Source organism: Zootermopsis nevadensis, unplaced genomic scaffold, assembly GCF_977971745.1.
Source record: "Zootermopsis nevadensis isolate Lab colony 2312 unplaced genomic scaffold, Znev_1.0 Znev_ptg000025l, whole genome shotgun sequence".
In the NCBI taxonomy this organism is placed as follows: Eukaryota; Metazoa; Arthropoda; class Insecta; order Blattodea; family Termopsidae; genus Zootermopsis; species Zootermopsis nevadensis.
This window is the reverse complement of record NW_028259157.1, coordinates 9,059,565-9,079,983: the sequence shown is the minus strand read 5'-3', so window position 1 is coordinate 9,079,983 and position 20,419 is coordinate 9,059,565. Positions and strand designations below refer to the sequence as shown.

Genomic DNA, 20,419 nt, shown 5'->3' with positions numbered 1-20,419 from the left:
AGGTACTTGTGGGTTATCGGGACACATCGCTTTAAAAATAGGTTAGGTTAGGTTACTTCAATATAATAACTTTCAAGTATATGTCAAAATAACCAACAAGTACCCGTATTTTTGAAGCGATGTGTTCCGATAAGTACCTTACTTTACAGTTTGTTTAGGTAACTACAATTTTAATTTACAAATCTGAACTCTTGAAAACAACCTGAAATTTTTTAGTTGTTTCCTATACACTGACTGTCACAACAAAAATACTAAATATAAAGTTGTTAAATAACTAACAAATTAATTTTCTCAAAACATAACCAGATGTTCAACAAAGCCCACACCATAGTCAGCCACTGGAGCAACTTTAATGAAACTTATAACACATGTTTCTAAGGGCCACTTCAGTTTTTTCATTCCATTTTGTTCTGAGTCTTCCATGCAGCTGCTTTCCAAGGGGTATTCCCAACAACATTCCTATTTCTCTGCCAGGGATAAATTTTGTGTAACAAAAATCAAGTACTAAAAAACTCTGTATTTCTGAAACCACACCTGACATAATTGTACAGCATGCATCATAAATTTAAACATTCATAATCACTTTATAATTGTCCATATGCTGCTTTTCTGTGCTTTTCATTAATTACAAATGTTATGACATGCCTATTAAGTATGAAATTAATGTATCTGCCTAATTTAAACAAGAGAAACAAATTAAAGTCAATGACTTTTCTAATACAGTAGGGCCCCGCTTTTCGGCGCTCCGCTTTATGGCGATCCGCTAATACGGCGCTCAACAGCTGAGTCAGAGAAGTGCGTCCGGCGCCATTTTCTCATCGCTGATTCAGTCTGTTTACAGCTTTTGTGCGCTCTGTGTCTCTCTGTATTTCTGGCAATTTTTCAGTTATTACAAACTGTATATTTATATAATATTTTTGTGTTACTACATTGTAATTACAATGGCGTCTAAGGGTAGTAGCGATAAAAAGAGGAGTCGTAAGCCTCTTTCTTTAAATGCCAAGTTAGAGATGATTAAACTTCGTGAACAAGGCATGTCTATGGCTTCCGAACCGTCACCAAAACGAATAAGATTCGTTGAAGAGTCAGATGATGAAGATGCGCCATCTCCTTCATCCTTCCTACTATAAGCATATCAATTTTCAAATTTATATTCACCAATCACTATAAGCTGAGGACAATGTGTGTATTACTGATATTCATTTAACTTTCATATCATTTTCTTAGGCCTAGCGCTATTGTGCACTTACTATATGATAGTGTAACATCTTATTAGGCTTTGATATGCATTTGCAAGTGAAATAAGGCAAAGATCCGCTTTTCGGCGATTTTCGCTTTACGGCGGGGGTCTGGTCCCTAACCCGCCGTATAAGCGGTGCCCTACTGTATGTGTGACTACATTCCACAGCAAAATGAAGGCAATGACTATACCTCCCTCAGATATCAACAATTGCTAGCAGGAAAGTTGGTAGGGTAGAAAACTAACACTGATGTGAAGATCACATATGCAGTATGCAGATTATATTCCTAACAGAATTTGTAATGACTGTTTTGTAAAGCATACACAGTAGTCATTTGTAAAAGAACAAAATGGAGTCATCAGTATCAACATCCATATTATCACTTTTATTTGTACTGTATTGGCAAGGTAGAGGTATCAGGGAAGCAGGGGTATATCTCCCATGATCTCTTGCTCATTGAGATTCTGATTTTGTTTCTATGTTTAAATCCAAATGTAAATAAATATTTTATTTGCAAAAACACACATACATCAGAAGTGTTTTTGTTTCATAAAGTAAACTACTTATTTATACAAAAATAAATTAGTATCTTGGTCCTTAAACCATGTATCTCATTTCTCTCATAGACTCAGTTACTGAAGAAGAGTGATTATTTGACACAGCCACAGATAACATAAAGCCACTGGGATGGTTTTGCTTAGAAGATAATGTTGGTTTTACCCCCCATTAAAAATCAGTAGCATGAAATCATGCCACCTTTCATGCAGTTATTTATTCCCATAAGAATTGGTGACTAGGTATAAGGAAGCAGTACAATAACAGATTTGGCTTTAGAATTTATGTCAACTAATGTTAGGGCAGAAAAGTAATAATTTTTACAAAGCACCTTCCTTCTTTTGTAGTAAGCTTCTCATTCTCAGACCTTAAGGAAGATGACACATCTACATCTGCTTTATCTTCTGTAAAATCAGCATCTTCCTGGTAAAAGAAAATAATGTAGTAATAAATGTCACTAAGTTACTACTGGCTTAGAATATAGTACTTTTCCAGTGTCACACATACATGATTTTTTTCAATACCCTTCCCCAACTACCATCACAATTTCTGTAACTTCGGGATATTTGTGTACATCAACGTAAATATAACACTTTATTGCTTCTGGTTAATATTATGACCCAAGATACTCTCTAATATTATTAAACATGCCCAATGCAGTGATTCATACACTGTTATACGCATATTTATTTTGGAAATATGTCCCGCAGTAATTTCTCACATATAAGTATTTTGCAACTTACGTACGTGCCGGTATATTTCCCTGTACTTGGGAACAGTGTCATCCTAAAACCAGTACACTGTAATAATTACCCTATCAAAGCAACCTACACACTTAGCACCACTGAAATCTTGATCAATGAATGCGGTATACTTGATAACTCGCCGTTTCATTTGGTATCCACAACGCTTAAATTTCGGAATGTGACCGCAAGTGATTTTTAATATACGAATTTACAACATGTCGATAGGTGTATGTGATCCGTATGTTGGAACCTTGAGGTTATAAAGCAGAAGTGTAGCGAATAGATTCAAGCTGTCGGACGTAAAAAACCGAAAGTGTGATGGAAACTGATTACCATGATTGAGATTCTTCGTTAGTACAGTACAGAAATGACAGTCTATCTCCAGGTCATATCCCCTGACTACTTTTTATAAAGGCAATATGAGCGGTAAGGAATGAACGAGTGATAATTTCCACAGATTACACGGTTCCGTTGACGGGTTGGAAAGGTTAGAATGGTTTGGGTCAATAAGGTGCTGTCCCTCATATTTAAGTAGCGGAATGTGTTGCAACACTAAGAAGGGTTTGAAAATATCTCTTGCGAAGAGGTAGGAACAATGCAAGAAAATGTTTATGAAGTACAGTAAACTTGCCACTATATTTGATTGTTTCTGTACATTTGGCAACCTCCACAGTTGGGGAAAAAATAAAACATTTTTGTATTCTGTACTCTGATGCAAGGCACTGTTCTGAATCTACAGAAATAATGGCCAAACTGATGGTGAAGCAACCAGTGACGGCTGATTTCAAATGAAATGGGTCAGCACAGTAGCATGTATGAACATGGCTTTGTTCTGAATTGTAGTGCCTTGTGTTCTGATGATGGAACTGTACTGATGTTCGACAGATACTTGCTGCCTCCATCATCAAGGCACTGGGTACCTCTGAAATGTTGGTAAATTTCTACTAGACACTGAATGGGCTATAAGTATATTGAAAGATTTCTATCTTCTGGGTTGTTGCACTGTGCAGACTGGTAGATGTTTACCAACATTGCAGAGGTCATACTGCCTCCATCATCATTGCCCTGATGACGGAGGCAGTATGACCTCTGAAACGTTGGTAAACATCGACCAGACTACACAGTGCAACAACCCAGAAGACAGAAATCTTTATACTCACTGCTGTGAAAACCTCAAATCTTACATTTTAAGTATATTACTCATAATTTGTATGAATTATTCATTTTGGTATCATAAATTACATTTCATGTATGGCATATTATAGAGTGACAGCTGAACTACATGTTAAATTTTGTTTTCATTCTAAGTCATACCAAGCATAAGATAGTGTTAAGGCCTCTGTGTAGTTTCTTTTAAATTATTATAAGGTCATATTTTTGTGGAGGTTGGTTGGTCACACAATGTACTATATGTAAGACAGTGACTGATAGGATAGCATATGTTTTGAAAAATTCATCTTGCCTTGTGAAGTATTTCAAAGCATTACATAAAACAAGTGAACACTCACTTTTTCAGATAATTCAGACAGATTTGTTAGTAATGTTTGGGTTCTGATCCCAAGGTCAAAGAATGTATTATAATTCTTTGAGGGTATTAGGTAAAGGGGTAATTTTACTTGTACCACCCAGTTCAATGCCTAAAATCTGAAGGAATGTAAGAAACTACATATTATGTCTTATGTTCCAGGTTCAGTACATGATATTGTGATATTACGAAAATGGATGATGATGATGTAATTCCACATCCAGTGATTGTTCTGGTGAAGAGTGAACCTCTGGAACATGAATCTGAGGAGCATGCACATCAATTTGTTTCAGTGGTAATAAATGTCTTAGCAGCCATTTAAATGAAAAATCACTACTGCAGAATTTATGAATTTCCTACAAGCATACCATTTCTTGTATGTTCAGTAGCCTAGTTAAAATATGATTCAGTAAGATGTAAGTTACTCTTTTCATGAATGTTACTACAACCCTTCAAATTTATTCCTTCATACACAGGTTGAATGACTAGAATATGTGTTGTTGATTGTGCTTCCTGATTATCTCAGTCACATTTACTAATAACACATGAACTGTTATTTTCATGACTGAGATAGTATTTAGCCACTTCTTATATCTTAATTGAAGTAAATATATCCATGACTATTTTTATCTCTTTCCAGCCCAATAAGGAAAGTCCTGCACTCAAAGAAGAAACACAGAGTAACACTGATCAGGAACTTTCGCGTACTGCAGGTGTTAAGACAATAGATACATCAGGAATAGAAGAACCTACTGAGGTTTCAATGTTATGACTAGAAATAGCTAATATGTTTAATATACTGTCTTTAATTGTTTACTTCACTAACAGTAACTTGTAACAAGAATGTCTTCTTCATAACCTATATGGCACACAAGCCATGATATGTTTGTGTTCAATCTTAATGACACATTAAAGTTAACTATAGATTTGTATAGAATTGGCATTGTAGAACAACTGAAAAGGGATCTTCATTCTACAATAATATTAGTCTAATCTGACTGCTGAGTGGCTATAAAAATGTTAACTATCTGTGCTTACATTGACCAACACTGTTGAAAAGCTATTCACACTACATATAGCCATAAATTATGTGTACTAATTTTTTAATATCCATACTAGAAACATTCAAAAATAAAAGTTATACAGCTCAAATCAAATCTATATTTTATGAAATGTACAGACTTTTAACTTGTACCATTTTCAGAAAATTATAAAACTTTAATTTGACATTCATATAAATTGATGCTTATTTCAGTCTGGTACCAATCAAAAGTGAATTCAATAAACAATTTTCCATGTATACCCCAGTCACAAATATAACTGTCTTTCCTCGTGTCTTCACTTTCTACAAAGAATGCATGAAAATAAAAATTATATGTCCATGTCACATGTTTCTTTAGGAAATATTATAGATAAAGACTAGACTGATAATTTAAGATGCTATTGTATGTTGTTTATTTGCTGTATGTGTCTGAAATGTCATCACCACTATTAAATTACAGGTTAATTTACTTTGAGTTTTGTTTTTAAATCCATGATTACACAGTAAGTAAATTTTTGTGATAGAATTTATGATGAAATTACTTTAAATTTATAATACGTATGTATGTTTTGAGAAATAGGTTCCACTTGGAATATGTCTCCTATGTTAGGTAAGCATGTTTTCTTTCTCCACAGGTAATAAATAAATCAAAATCTTCACCCGTGTCAAGTAATAAGTGTAAAGTCTCTCCAGAGACTCTAGCAACTATAAAAGAAGAATTTAAGGATGAAGAAGACTCTGAAGAAACTGACTCTGACTCTGGGGAAGTCAGGTTAGTGGTATCTTTATTCATAATCAACATCACAGATTTTATCCAAGGGGCTCATCGTGGTTCTAATGAACACTGATCAATCGCATGTGTTCTCAGAGAAGAGAATCCTTCATCCATTAGTTAACTTTTGTGGTGGCTGTTCTAAAGTTTAGATTCCATAATACAGGGAATGTCTTACACAACTGATTAAATATCTACTATTCAGAGAAGACTAACCCTGGGAGGTAATTAGATATTCAAAGAACTGCCACTTATAATTTATAAATGGGATGGATTCCTAAAATTTTGAATAAGACCCAAAAATACTCTGTGCAGACTGTGAGGAATTTCACATTAGTGAAGTATAGTAATTTGGCTAGTGATAAAAACCACCAACAAAAGGATGTGAGATCATTTGTCTGGTGATCAGTTAACGTTAATCAGAAATTGAAATGTGATGTATAATGATCTTTCTTATTGCAGTGAAGTAACAGAGAAACCACCCTCAGAAACTGAGGAGTGTAATACAGGTTACCACTGTTCAATATGTGGAATATTCTTTGCAAAAAGAAGAGATTTGAATGATCATGTGTGTGCAAGTACTGGTGATAAATCCTTCCAGTGTTCATCCTGTGTCAAGTGCTTTAGTTCAAAGTACCACTTGAAGCGTCATAGTGTTGTACATACTGGTGAGCGTGCTTACCAGTGTACTGTATGTGGGAAATCATTCAATGACAAGAGTAACTTACACAAGCATATTAGAGTCCATACTGGAGAGAAACCATACCAGTGCTTAAAATGTAAGAAGTCTTTCACTTGGAAAACTCAACTTGAAAACCACATAGCTGCACACAAAATCAAATCATGTTTTCGATGTTATGTCTGTAATATGTATTTCAAGAATAAAAGTGACATGGATGAACATACTTTTTCTCATATTGGAGAGAAACCATATCAGTGTCTGTCTTGTGCTAAAAGTTTCAGTTCAAAATACCATCTGAAGAGACATAGTGTTGTTCATACAGGTGTGAAAGCATATGACTGCGCTATATGTGGCAAATCATTTAATGATAAAAGCAACTTACAACAGCACACAAGAATTCATACTGGAGACAAGCCTTACAGGTGTTCTACATGTGAACGGACATTCACTTGGAAATATCAACTTGAGAATCACATCCCTGTGCATACAAATGAAAAGTATTTCTGTTTTATATGTCACAAAAGTTACAAGTTTAGAAACAGCCTTGCTCAACATGCTAGGTATCATTTGAGAGAAGGACACAGATGTTCCCTTTGTGGACACACATTTACATCTCAGGGTGATTTACATTCACATACGCACACTCATGTTACTGAATCCAAATAACTGTTCTGTTAAATATACAAATACAATATGAAACACATCCTTTTTTGTGCTTTTTGTTAGACATCCTGAATGTTTCATATTGCATGTAATTCTCAGTTGCCTGCATTGCTAATACTATGGCATGTATATATCCATTATAATTTTTTGTAAAAGTTATATGTGTAATCTACATTCTTTTCCCATTCTCTTTCCTGGTTTTCATTACACTTATCAGTCTGCTTTGTCTACTTAAACATCAACTGGAACATGTTCATTAAACTTTTAACTACTATTAGGCTGGAAATACTGAATTAGGATGTACAGGAATTGAAACCAGCACCTCTGTAATTTCTGAAATTTCATCTGACACCTACTTTCCAAGTAAAATCCCTGTAAAGTTAGAAATGCAGCAACATTGCATGACATAAGAAATCCCACTGATTCTGTATTGCCGAGTGAAGAGGCGAAGATGTAACATCACATAGCAGCATACAACTAAAGTTTTAGATTTTCAACTGAATGACTGAGGGTAAGTTATAAGTGATGTGTTTGTTGTATTAAAATTCAAAACAAAGTACGTACATGTGAGAGTCATCACATGTATTTCAATAAGAAGCTTACAAGTTTAGAACTATACAGTGCTGTAACTGGGTGGAATTATAAATCATACAGCAATAGAAACAATTGCTTCTTCATCCACCTTTATAGATTTTAAGGCAGCGTTTCAGTTTACACACACAGTATAAACATGGTTGCTATGTAACAAAACCTTACACTTGCAAAAAAGTACAACTGGGAATCACATACTGTACAGTACAAACCCAAATAAAAGCATGACTTCACATTCTGTGTATTGTAATTATTTGTCTGCCAATGATTACCATTTCATTAAGCACAGGTGTTTAAATGTTCACACCACCAATGGATATGATAGATATTTTCCTTAAATGATCCCATGAAAATAAGTAGTCAATGGGGTTGAGATCTGGGGACCAAAGGCCAAGGTATCACTCCATCATGTCTGATAAACTTCCCTGGAAATGCAGACTTCAAAAATTCATGAACACGATGCTGTTATTATGTTCTGTCTTGTATCCAAGCACATATCCTCTAGCAGCTGAGATAAACACAAAGTGGGATAGACCACATTCTAGGAGGAGGTATGGCCCAGTGATAGTATCTTTTGACATAACATGACTTCCTAAACATTTATGGACCATTGTACCTGACTTGATGTATTTCATGTGATGTGCAAGTTTTCATGTGACCAACAGTGATAATTGTGCCTCATTACTCCAGAGCACTTGTATGAAGTACGGCTTAAAACTATACTCTAGAAAACAATGTCACATACTTTAGAGAAGTTAATCAATGATAAATCATGCCAATCACTCATTCCATCTACGTAAGTACTGAGGAAAATGAAGTAATCATATACCCACTTAAGATATGCAAAAGATGTTAAAAAATTTAGGAACAGAAATAACTCTGAGCATTTAAATTTATAATTATTTAAATATGGAGGAATAATGATGAAGCAAAGGTGACTTATTGTTTCTTAATACACACATCCTTTACCAAGGTATATCAATTGTATTGCATTTATATAAAGGACTCATACAGAAAATTATAATAAATGAAGGCATAAGACAAGGTTCAAATTTTTCTCCCAGTTTGATTAACATTTATTTTAATGATGGAAAGACAGAATTGAACCAGGAATTATAGTAATATAAGGACAGTATGTAAGCATGTTACAAACTTAAATAGATGTACCTTAAATAGTACTGACAAGACAACCAATCTCCAACAGGAACATCTGTGATTCACATATACTCTTATTCGTGGACAACATCAATGAAGACATCTTATGAAAGCAATGCATAACATTTTTCAAACAAAAAAAACAAAAAACATGGTAACATTATAAATGGGAAAATTTAAAAATATGTTATTGCAAAGGATAACAGCAATGACTTTCACTGGAATCAGTATTCATAACAGACCGAATTTAAAGTTTCATGAAAAGTAATTGTTTGTTTTAAAATAATCAATCTATAAATTCACTACGCAAATATTATATATTGCACATTGTTTGAGGTATATTTTATATACATTACTTTTCAGGAGTTTTGTATAATGAATCAAATATTTAATTAGGTAAATCATGTAATTCTTAATATTCAAATACAAATTTAAGTATCTGACATTACATATTTATAGATAATAATGTTGATAACATATTAATGTAGTCACTAGAAACGGGATGATAAAATGGCATCCACTATATCAGCATAAATAATAAAACAAATTTCACAAATTCCAAAGAAAACAAAATTGATGATTCAAATACATCATAATTCATACAGTTTTCTTCTTTTCTTCACAATATTCACAAGGTTTGATGAATTGTATGTATAAGAAAAATATTTTCCAGGGACCAATAGTTTGCTGCACAAGTAATTCCTGAATTCATGAACTGCTGACAATGCTACCTTTTAAAGAGTGGGATAGTGTATGTTTCTTAAACCATGTACTACTACTAAAACTTTTACCACATTCTTTACAGACTTGCTGTTTTTCTACAGTGTGTGTCTCAATATGCTGCTTCAAGTTTCCTCTATAAGTAAAACCTTTATTACAAACAGAACATGTAAATGGGTGGTGCTGACCAGTATGAGTTATAGAATGTGTTCTCAAATTTCCCTTTGTAAAAAATTGCTTACCACAGACATCACAGGCAAAAGGTCTCTCACCACTATGTCTTGATGTATGTGTTTTTAATTGAGAATTTCTACAAAAACCTTCACCACAGATGCCACAAACAAATGGTTTCTTTTCAGAATGTGTTAATATATGAGTTTTAAGATTGCCACGAGTACTAAAGCCAATGCCACATGTTTTACATTTGTGAGGTTTTTCGCCAGTATGTGTCAAGTTGTGAGTTTTAAGATTTCCAGAATTGTTAAAACCCTTTCCACATTCCTCACATTTGTATGGCTTCTCCCCTGTATGTATAAGCAAATGTTGCTTTAAATTTGAATTATCTGTAAAACCCTTACCACAGTATGAGCAAGAGAAAGGTTTTTCACCCGTGTGAGTCAATAGGTGTCTTCGTAAATCTCCACGCTGGATGTATCCCTTGCCACACATTATGCACACGTGTGGCTTCTCTCCTGTATGAGATAAGCTATGTTTCTTGAGTTCACTACTTGTAACAAATCTTTTCCCACATAGTTGACACAGGTGGGGTTTCTCTCCAGTGTGTATCATGTTATGAACCCTCAGGTTGCCAGCATGACTGAATCCTTTCCCACACACAGCACACACATATGGTCTGTCTGCATTACTTCCAAGTGAGCATAACCTGTCACAATCCTTACTAGTAAGTATGTTCGTGTGTTCATGATTTTCATCAATCCTCAGACTCTGTTCATCAATGCAATCACCATGTTCATCCTTACCTTCTTTCATTGATGACTGACAAAGGAAATGCTCCCAATCAGCAGATGAAGAATATTCATTTTCCTGTGGAGAGAGTACATTTTTACTGGTTCTTGTAATATAAGTGTTTCCATACTCAAGAAATATTCTCAACGATAAAACAGAAAACATTAAACTGTTTCAAACATAATATTATTACATTCCACAAATCATCTCAATTTGTAAAGGAAATAAATCATAGAATGTTATAAGAGTGCCTGTGCAGAAACACACAAAGCTATACAATGCCACTATGTAAATGGTTCAACATATGGGCTGAGCACAAAAGTAGAGTAGTAATGTGACTCACATTTGTGAGGCGCCCTGTCTATATCCAATACAAATATCAGCTAATTTGAGATTTTTCAAGGTTTTCCTCATTCCTGAAAAGTAACTGTCATTATATTAACTTAATTAAAACCACTACTATTTCTTCAAACATCCCTGTATTTTCATCATTCATAATCATCCTACCAAGGGTTTTGATTAATTTGGTGATGAAAATTCAGGTTCCCCAAGTCATCTAGTTGGTTTGTTATAATCACAGTTGGTAATACAGCACATAAAACATCAAGATACAAGTACTTGTTAACTAACACAGAAGGTTTAAAATATGTAATTTACAGTCTGTCCACAAAGCAGTGAGAAATATCTATGAAAGTAGGCACTCTGTTGAAGAGAAAGACTTGATTTCTAAACTAACTAGGGAAAGAAAAAATCTGAACTACATTTGATGTTAACAAATTTTAAAATGCCATCTACTTAAGGAAATATGATCACACAAACATTCCAAAAGTCATATATGTCACTGGGAGCTAACTCACCATTAACTAGCAACAAAATAAATTTATGTAAATAGCTGGTAATTCAACATCCATTTATGCAGCAAAACATCTTCAACTCAATAACAGGTAAGAGTAAGTTTCAACACAAGAGCTTGTATATTAGCTGCTATACCTGTAGACAGCAGCATCAGTTTAATCATAAACTTAAATCCTACCAATTGCATGAATGGTGTATGTACTTTCAATCAAACCCACAACATTGGGGCTTATGCAATAAAGGCAAATATATCCACTAGTTGTGGGATAACCATATTCACAGGGGTAAAATCTGAATCCGACTCCTATTACTGAATTCATGAAGTTTAAAAATCCCAGTTGACCATACACATTGTTGTTGTTTAATGGTATCAAACTGGTACACAGAAATACATGAAACAAATTAAGAATCTTAAAAATTAATATGAATCTGCTTCCAAGAATTTCATAATTTGCTTTCATCACCACATAAATATAAGAACTTTTCTGCCCAAATTACAATTGGTTTACAAATAATAAAATAAATAATATAAGGATGTCCAATTCCTTGAATGTCATGCATTCCATTTACAAACTGATCTAGCGTATTAGCATAGTGCATTATGCAGTAACAAAGTTTGAATCAAAGCAAGGTACAAGCATCTTCATTTTGGTATTTTTTTGTTTTCCAAATCCTCATCATTAATATCAGAATAGTACCTTAAAATAGATAATGACCACCTCCTCCCACATATCTCCCAACAGGGATCAAACCCCAGTTGCCCATCCTGTAGCTAGTCACTATACTGACTAAGCTATCCAAGCTGATAGTTTACATTTTGGCCCAGATGTACTTTCAAGTTGTGCAGGCCTGAATTATAAAGATAACAATGACTTTAAGAAAAGTTTAAAGCCAAATTCCTGAAAAGCCATGTACATCAAACATACCTCAGTCCAATATAAACTGGTACAACTTCATTAGATTGTCTTGATTTCATAACCACTGTGCTAAAACATAAGTTACTTCAGACTCCACCCAAGTGATCTCTGTAAAGTTCTACAATTCTCATTAATAAATGTATCAAGATATATACATACCAAACTCAGAAAACTATGTTGTTGGGTAAACTTACGAAAACAGTAATCACAATTTGATGGTCTCTACTGGAACATACATTACTGTATAATTAAAACTTCTACTTCTGTCCCCTGTTCGAATTTCGGCGGGGTAGGACACCTAATGCCCAAAAACTTTTCCGAAAGTCCATTTAGTTCTTACAATCAAATCAAGGACAGCATTTTATAAGAGACCTCTGAATTTTCTTCATACAAGTTACTGTAACCTGAACAATTTTAACTGAAAACCATACCCTTTACAGCTCACGTAACATAACTGAGGTAACGTAACCAACTCAATTTCAAAATGCACACTAACCACTTCAACACATATGCTTACCTCAATTTCACATTTTACTTCTACAAATGTAAAAGGGTCTACATTTTTAACAATGCTAGAAGTCGCTTCAGATGTAGATGATGTACGAGATGAATCTGAATTTTCTACATCTTGTGTTGAAACATTGTCTTCCTCCATTATGAACTACTGCTATTAATAGCATGGAAATTTTTAAATAAACTCTAAATACGGGAACATTTCATACACTGTAATAACGAACAGAAGTAATACTTCATACAAACAATTCCGCAGTAGAAAAACGATAACGAACGAACGACAGAACTTCGTTCTTATACATGCTTCCTCCTCATGACCAAACATTGCACACCTATAACCAAACTCAATCAGAGAACATTATTAACAGAATTGTTTTAAGCAAAATAACTGTATATCTGAACATGTAAAGATCGAGTCACAGTAATTACGCAAACTAACATAAATTTACATGTTCAAAACGAGGGAAATGAATTAAATGTGAATATGAAGTATTCCTTCCTCTATATGACAACGAAGACGAAGGAAAATAAAGATTTCTTCGAAGAACAAGATAGATACTCTTGTGTACAGTTACGCTCCTGAACACCGTTGGATTCTACGTTTTATGGAAATATATCCCTGCAACTTTCAGACAAGAACAATTTGAAAATTGTTGGCAAATAAGGAATAGGCTTCAGACTTCATTCTGGATATGTCATATACATTACACACATGAGAGTTTTGTCAACGAGATAAGTATTTCTTACTCTATTCAGAGCTTCATTCGTGAGGCCGTCACGTGATGATTGACGAAATAACATTTCTGCATCTTGTATTGCAGAAATATGGCAAAAGTAAAAGAGATGCTATATGAAATGGCACAGATATGGATGATAAACAGATATCGTAATATTCATAAAATGGAATGACAGGTTGTGTTTCTTTAGCTAAAAATCAGAACCGAGTCCCAGAGTATCCACCATTACTTAGGTTCTCCCATCTTTTCAATCAATTTTATAGCCGAATAGTAATTATATGTCCCATCAACAATCAGCAACTTCATTTTGTACTTTTGGGTTTTGTATGATTCTAATTTTAACAAGGATCATTTCCTCAAACACCATTAACCAGTTGATCTTTGTATTGGTGGAGTTCTTTTCTTTATTTTGCAGGTTGATTATTAGATGTTATTTAGACAAGCTTCAGCTTTGAATGGTTAAAACAGTTAAACACAGGAAGCCACACATTTATATTTCATATTCCCCCTTCCCCATTTCAGAACAGTTGCAATTTAATGTTGGTGAGCACAAGAAAATTTATCCCATGAATTCCGATGTTTGTTTCTAGTTATTACAATTCTTGAGCAATTAAAACAGCAATATTGGACAGAAGACAGTAAGAACTAAAGGGCTACAGGTTATTTAATTTACCAAATTCCTTTTTAGCCTGATTACAATATATATCAAAGTTGTTTAGTTAGTGAGCACCTGTTTAATATGCAAGTTATTGATTTTTATGAGCTTCATATTAAGTTTCAACATGTTAACAACATACAGTTCAGTTTATAACAAAACAACCATAAAAAGGGGGAGAATCAAAAAGTATCAACAAACAGACTGAAACAAAGTGATGAGGTACTTTAAAATCTTTCAAAATTTAAATACAGTTACATTTGGATCTTGTATCAAAGTTATTCCAAGACATATACAACAAATTATTAAGTACCTTCTTAAATTCTGGGAATGTGTTCCTAAAACAAAATCACAATTATATTGGATCATTTTTTACACTATGAAAATTTGACCGTAGATTCATAATTTATTACCATTTTCAAAAATTGGTGTTTTATTTGGTTACTCAAATAATATTACAGAATGCAAATAAGTGCATAAGTGTGTAAAAATGTCATACAAAATATGTACAAGAGATATGGTATACATGCATTACAATAGGCCCAGTTATGACTCATCCTCTAAAGACATGAAGAAAGCATCTAGTAGTTATTGACAAGCCTTAAGCTTTTCTCCTGAACCATTTCATACAAAAATTGGTTTGAGCAGAAAGAATGAATCAGTATTATGTGGGACAACATTAAATAAAGTATTACATCACATTTATTTTAAAAATACTATGAAAAAGAAAGTATTAAATTCTGCCTTTGCATTTTGATTCCAACACAGACTTTCCATTTAGAATGTTTACAAAACTACCCTGTTTTACAATAAGAATACATTTGAAAACGACCTCACAAACTAAATAATATACAGACTAAAGAGCCTCAAGTCATTTGTTCCCTTCATGCACTCTTTCTGTATGTCGTTTCAGATCACGTTTCAAGGCAAAGTTGTCCCCACACAGCACACATAGGAAAGGCTTCTCCCCAGTGTGAAGCCTTACATGTCGCTTCAAACTAATCTGTTGTGTGAATGCCTTACCACACACGGAACACACAAAGCTCCTCTCACCGGAATGTATCATAAGATGTCGCATAAAATATCCTCGGTCTGTGAAAGACTTCTGACACGTCGCACATGTGTACGGCTTCTCCCCAGTGTGAGTTCTAAAATGGAGGTTAAGTGCACTTTGAGTAATGAACCCCTTGTTACAAACAGAACACTGATGGGGACGATCATTAGCGTGGATTCTGCCATGCTTAGTTAATGCCCCCTTTTGTGTAAAATGTATACCACAAGTATGACACAGATATGGCTTTTCTCCTGTATGAGTCCTCACGTGACTATCCAAATTTTGACGAGTTGTAAATTCCTTTTCACAAATGGAACATTTGTGTGCATCCCCTGTATGTAACTTAATGTGCTGATTTAGATCAGACTTACACCTGAAGGTTTTACCACAAAGAGTACAACTGTAAGGGCGCTCTCCTGTATGTAGTGTGTTATGTTTCTGCAGACTACCTTTCTGAATAAAACGCTGACCACAAACAGAACACTGATATGGTTTCTCACCAGTGTGCATTTTCATGTGCAAATTCAACTTTTGTACTGACTTCCCACATACTCCACATTTGTGGTACTTCGTAGGTAAAGTAATGTGAGGCTTTGCCCTGGAAATGTTCCCAAATGTCTTTCTGTAACTGCTGGAATTTCCATAACATACTGCTTGCTGTATATAGATATTTGATACTAGCCTATGGCTAACATCTGTAGATGTTACATTTCCTCTTCCACTTCCCAGAGAATGAACATCCTGTTTCTGAACTGACTCACTTTCTTTATTGTTTGATTTCTTAGTATTCACATAAGTGTTGTATGACTCAAGTGATCTTGGCTCCTTTCCCCAAGGAGCTGTCAGACAAAACTTAGACTTTGACTTCTTGGAGCTCAATCTTCTTCGTGTATCCTCTTTGTGTTTGAATTCAGGTGTGGAGTCAATAGCTGATGATGAAGCAGTACTGTCATCACTGAAAGACTTATCCACTGTTGGAAGTTCCTAAAGAAATCAATGTAGCATATCTGAGTGCCACTTAAGGATTCAGTATTTAAAAGACCTCAAAACCAATGCATTTAAACAAGCATCAATATGCATGCATGCTACCACTCTCATATCTATTTGAAACACATAAAAGTTTGATATATAAATAAGGAAGGCCAGAGTACTTACATCTCTGCTAGATACAAAATTACAAACATGGTTATCTTCTTGGTTGCAGTGCTGTATAGTCTGACAATTGCCCTGATGATGGAGGCAGCAAGGATCTCTGAAATGCTGGTAAACTTCTACCAGACTACATGGCGCTACAACCAAAAAGACAGCCACCTTTATATTCATCAACGCGAGAAAGAAAAATCCTACCAACCATATTAATTTCCTCCTTCAGTTGGAATGCCCAGTAAAACACTGATACAGTGTATAAACACAGACGATAGACATAGTCCAAGAATTTAGTAATCCTGACTCATACAGTAATTAGGTTCTTCCATATTATCACCATAATACACTATTATACATAATGTAATGGTGTTTATATCTGGATTTCAATACATCAAGAGTTTTATAAATAACAGAGAACAAATTATTTCTTTGCTTGACACATCACCGTAGCATATAGCAATGGAAAATGAAACTGATTGAATTCCTCACCTCCTTTACTGGAAACACCTAGTAAAACAGTATATTATAAAGTAGGTAGATATTTTATGTTATTATCAAAACATTATCCACAATTTGTGTATATTGATAATCATCTACAAGAAGAAAAGTGTCATAACCCAGGAGACAAAAATCAATACACACAAATGAAATTAAACAACACATTTTAAATAACTATGATTTGTTTCCAACTTCATTATACACAGTCCTATCAAACTTAGAATAACATGGACCTAAAAACTCTTTTCTTAAACTGCTACAAGGACCTACCTGAATGTTTCTGACAGACATGTCTGATAGACACACAGATGATTTACTCTCATTTTCTGACATCTTTGACTGAAGATCACTCACACAGTTTTCTTGTCTAATTCTGCTACAAAAATATAAAGCTATGTTACAAATAATACACACAGCCACACTTTAATTACATTTGTTAATATCGTTATTAATCAGTGGTTATGGGTCTGTGACAGTGGTTCATTATCAATATGGGATATTTTCTTTTTGGATGTCATCCACTATCTTCATAAATTATATATAAACATTTCATAAGCAAGTTCTATATCTGTCCTCAGTTAGAATGACATTGCATGCCTCCATCTAACAGGTACCACGATACAAGTTTATACATAACAATGGAGCCAGAGCTGAGCTCTCACATGCCATATATATTTTTTTATCCAGTTAACAACAAAAATCACCCATATGCAGTAGATATATATATATATATATTGCAAATAAAAATATACGTTTGTCTACATAAAGCTTACCATTGCAAATTTTTACATGTCATACCCCAGTCCAGTGTCAGGTTTCTCTCACATAATGGAGAGACAGCAGTGGCATCAATATAATTCTCACAGTTCATATTTTGCTTCCCATCAATAGCACAATTTTCTGTCTCCTGTTAAAGAGATAAAAATCTCTTAGAAAAAGTCCTTATAGTGTAGTCTGTGCAATTAGCACAAATGGGCAAATACATACAAGTACATATGTTAAAATTTTCAAAAGTGTACATTAAAGCATCCTGTTCATTAATGTTGTGAAACAATAAAAAGATTGTTTGCTGTGGCCATCATTCATTGGTTCAACATATTCACACATAGTTATTCTTAGCAATTAAGCTGACCTATAGTTGATCTTACAGATGGTAACTTTTGGAAGGGGCATTGATACCAGGCAGCAAAAAATGTTAAGGTTCACCATCAATGCAGTAGGATGAGATATCAAATTTCAGACCAATGCAATAAGATTATACATAAAAACATAACTGCTGTTTATACCTGAAGCCTGAAACACCCTTCAACTTCATGTTCACACTGAGAATGACTGCTAACATAATGCCTCAATGTCATATCTGACTTCTCACACTGCAGTTTAAAGTTGTAGCAAGTATTGACCATTTCAGCACACTGTTGACATACCTGGGCAGGCAAACCATCTCCAACAATGACCTGTACAAAAATAAGGCACCCACAGTGCAAATCAAGAGAAGAGCACTGTGAACTGCATGTATACTTGCACGAAGACAGGGACAATTCTTATGGGTGTAATTGAATATACAGCAGCAGTGCTCCATATGTAAGTGAAGCTGTGGGCAAGAGAAGAAGTGTCATTTAGACATCAGACAAAAAGAACTAATACAGAACATTCATTTGGAGTGTTAATATTTCAGCTGTTTCAAGTGCACTAAGCATTATTAATTTTAAGAGAGTGTTTAATAAAGCCATCAGCTAAAGAGAACCTGAGTGTTATCACTGACGTATGTTATGCCATCAATACATGTTATACCAGTAATTAAATTCGTCCAAGTCTATAGCCCTCTGTAATTGATAAAGCTCCATCACCAAAATGGTTATTAATTATACATTTGGATCATTATTTACTCTTTTATAACGTATTTTAGCTTCACCCTATGATACATAACAGAACAAATGGTATTAAAAAGGGTTGTTACAAAATAATCAATAGCTTTTCAGAATTAGATAAAAATTTTATATTGCATTTTAGACAGGTACAAATCCCATTAGCCAACAAATTCTGGTGTATCAAATGCAATTCAACAGACCAATAACACACTCCCTAGTAAAGCATAACAGAAATTCACCAGAACAGCTGACCTCTACTCTTGAAGAAATCGTGTTAATTTTCTCTTGAAGATTTCCAGGAGTGTTGTAAAGAGGCAGAAACAATCTTTTGGTGCTCAGGCATAAGCGACATATTTCACTGAACTTCATAGTGGTTTTTGCTTTCTTGTACTGCAACAGGAAATGTCCTATGTTTAGATGCAATATATAATATACTATTACAAGCCAATTTAATGAACACAAAACGAGCATCCTGACCTGAATGGACAATCCCAAACATATTTTGATATACTCGAACTTTGTGCCATTTTATAGCAGAGTATACCATACTCAAATTAATTACTTGAAACATTTTCTATCGTATAATAATTTAGTGATTTACTAGTAAGAAAACTAAATTTATCCCAGTTATCAAACATACTTCAAAAACAATGTTACCGCATTTCTTCATCTAAATTGAACAAGCCATGATGCGCAAGTTTCACTGGCTCTGATTATACATTCGGGAAACATAATTTATTCACACGGATTTCTGAATTAACTTCAAACACTTTTCACATACACCTGAACTGGCAACATAAAACATTGAACTAACGTGAACCTACTTTACAATATAAAGAAAATCATCAAGAAATATGACAAATGTGAATTACACCTACACAAATTTGTCAGGGAAACGCGTAGTGGAGTCAATGGGTTCTGACCACACAAACGGCTTTCAATTTAATTCGTCCACCCATCCATTTAGTTGTCTGTTCAGTAGATCAACGTATAAAGATATAATGGATATTTTGTAAATATAGTAATACACATGACAGGGCTGTAAAAACCGTTGAATTTCGGAGTAATTTAATGTTCTAAAATAATGACTTATTATTTTAATGCTAGGAGGAAGACTATTGAATGATTTTACAGGGTTGCTAATATGAATTCTTTGAGTCTGGGTAGCTTTTCTGTTTCAACATGTCCAACTTTATTGTGGGGTTATGAACCTAAGAGATGGAAGGATGAATACTGTCTATATTGAAAGAATCACCACTGATATTTCTGATTGAAATGGTACAAGGAACATTGCAATGAGAATGAAAAAAGTTACATTGGAAAGAATAGCTTAAAATGGAATAAAGAGCCTTCTGTTCATCTAAGAAATTCTCAGCACATTATCATGAATTTGCCTGGAGGGACCTGCCTTCATCTCCCACAAATTTTTGGGTCAATTTTCACAAAGAATAACTAGCAGAAATTGGCATTCAACTGGCCAAATCAGAATATATTGTTCTGAAGAAAGTAGTCAGT

At 34.1% G+C, this 20,419-nt stretch overlaps 3 protein-coding genes across 12 annotated transcripts; 1 reads left to right on the top strand and 2 right to left on the bottom strand.

Annotated features, from left to right (window-relative positions):
• The first annotated feature begins 2,311 nt into the window (after nt 1-2,311).
• Nucleotides 2,312-8,055, top strand: LOC110832570 (uncharacterized). Of its 6 annotated transcripts, none has more exons than XM_022069688.2 (6): nt 2,312-2,968; nt 3,282-3,471; nt 4,230-4,362; nt 4,708-4,824; nt 5,745-5,881; nt 6,344-8,055. In XM_022069688.2, the coding sequence occupies exons 3-6, from the start codon at nt 4,261-4,263 to the stop codon at nt 7,227-7,229; spliced, it is 1,242 nt and encodes a 413-aa protein (XP_021925380.1). In that variant the 5' UTR covers nt 2,312-2,968; nt 3,282-3,471; nt 4,230-4,260; the 3' UTR covers nt 7,230-8,055. The 6 variants fall into 6 exon arrangements, with proteins under 6 accessions (XP_021925380.1, XP_021925381.1, XP_021925378.1 ...); XM_022069689.2 differs by having other exon boundaries at nt 3,282-3,475; XM_087356061.1 differs by lacking the exon at nt 2,312-2,968 and adding an exon at nt 2,975-3,128.
• Nucleotides 8,056-9,359: 1,304 nt separating this feature from the next.
• Nucleotides 9,360-13,085, bottom strand: LOC110832572 (uncharacterized). The gene is made up of 2 exons (XM_022069697.2): nt 12,948-13,085; nt 9,360-10,736 (listed from the first exon to the last, which is right to left on the bottom strand). Exons 1-2 carry the CDS (start codon nt 13,083-13,085, stop codon nt 9,681-9,683), a joined length of 1,194 nt encoding a protein of 397 aa, XP_021925389.1. The 3' UTR covers nt 9,360-9,680.
• Nucleotides 13,086-14,750: 1,665 nt separating this feature from the next.
• LOC110832569 (uncharacterized) lies at nt 14,751-19,682 on the bottom strand. Of its 5 annotated transcripts, none has more exons than XM_022069679.2 (6): nt 19,545-19,682; nt 19,157-19,294; nt 18,320-18,490; nt 17,807-17,940; nt 17,304-17,409; nt 14,751-16,373 (listed from the first exon to the last, which is right to left on the bottom strand). In XM_022069679.2, exons 1-6 carry the CDS (start codon nt 19,572-19,574, stop codon nt 15,207-15,209), a joined length of 1,746 nt encoding a protein of 581 aa, XP_021925371.1. In that variant the 5' UTR covers nt 19,575-19,682; the 3' UTR covers nt 14,751-15,206. The 5 variants fall into 5 exon arrangements, with proteins under 5 accessions (XP_021925371.1, XP_087212181.1, XP_021925374.1 ...); XM_087356055.1 differs by having other exon boundaries at nt 18,461-18,490; XM_022069682.2 differs by lacking the exon at nt 19,545-19,682 and having other exon boundaries at nt 18,320-18,627.
• Nucleotides 19,683-20,419: the final 737 nt, after the last annotated feature.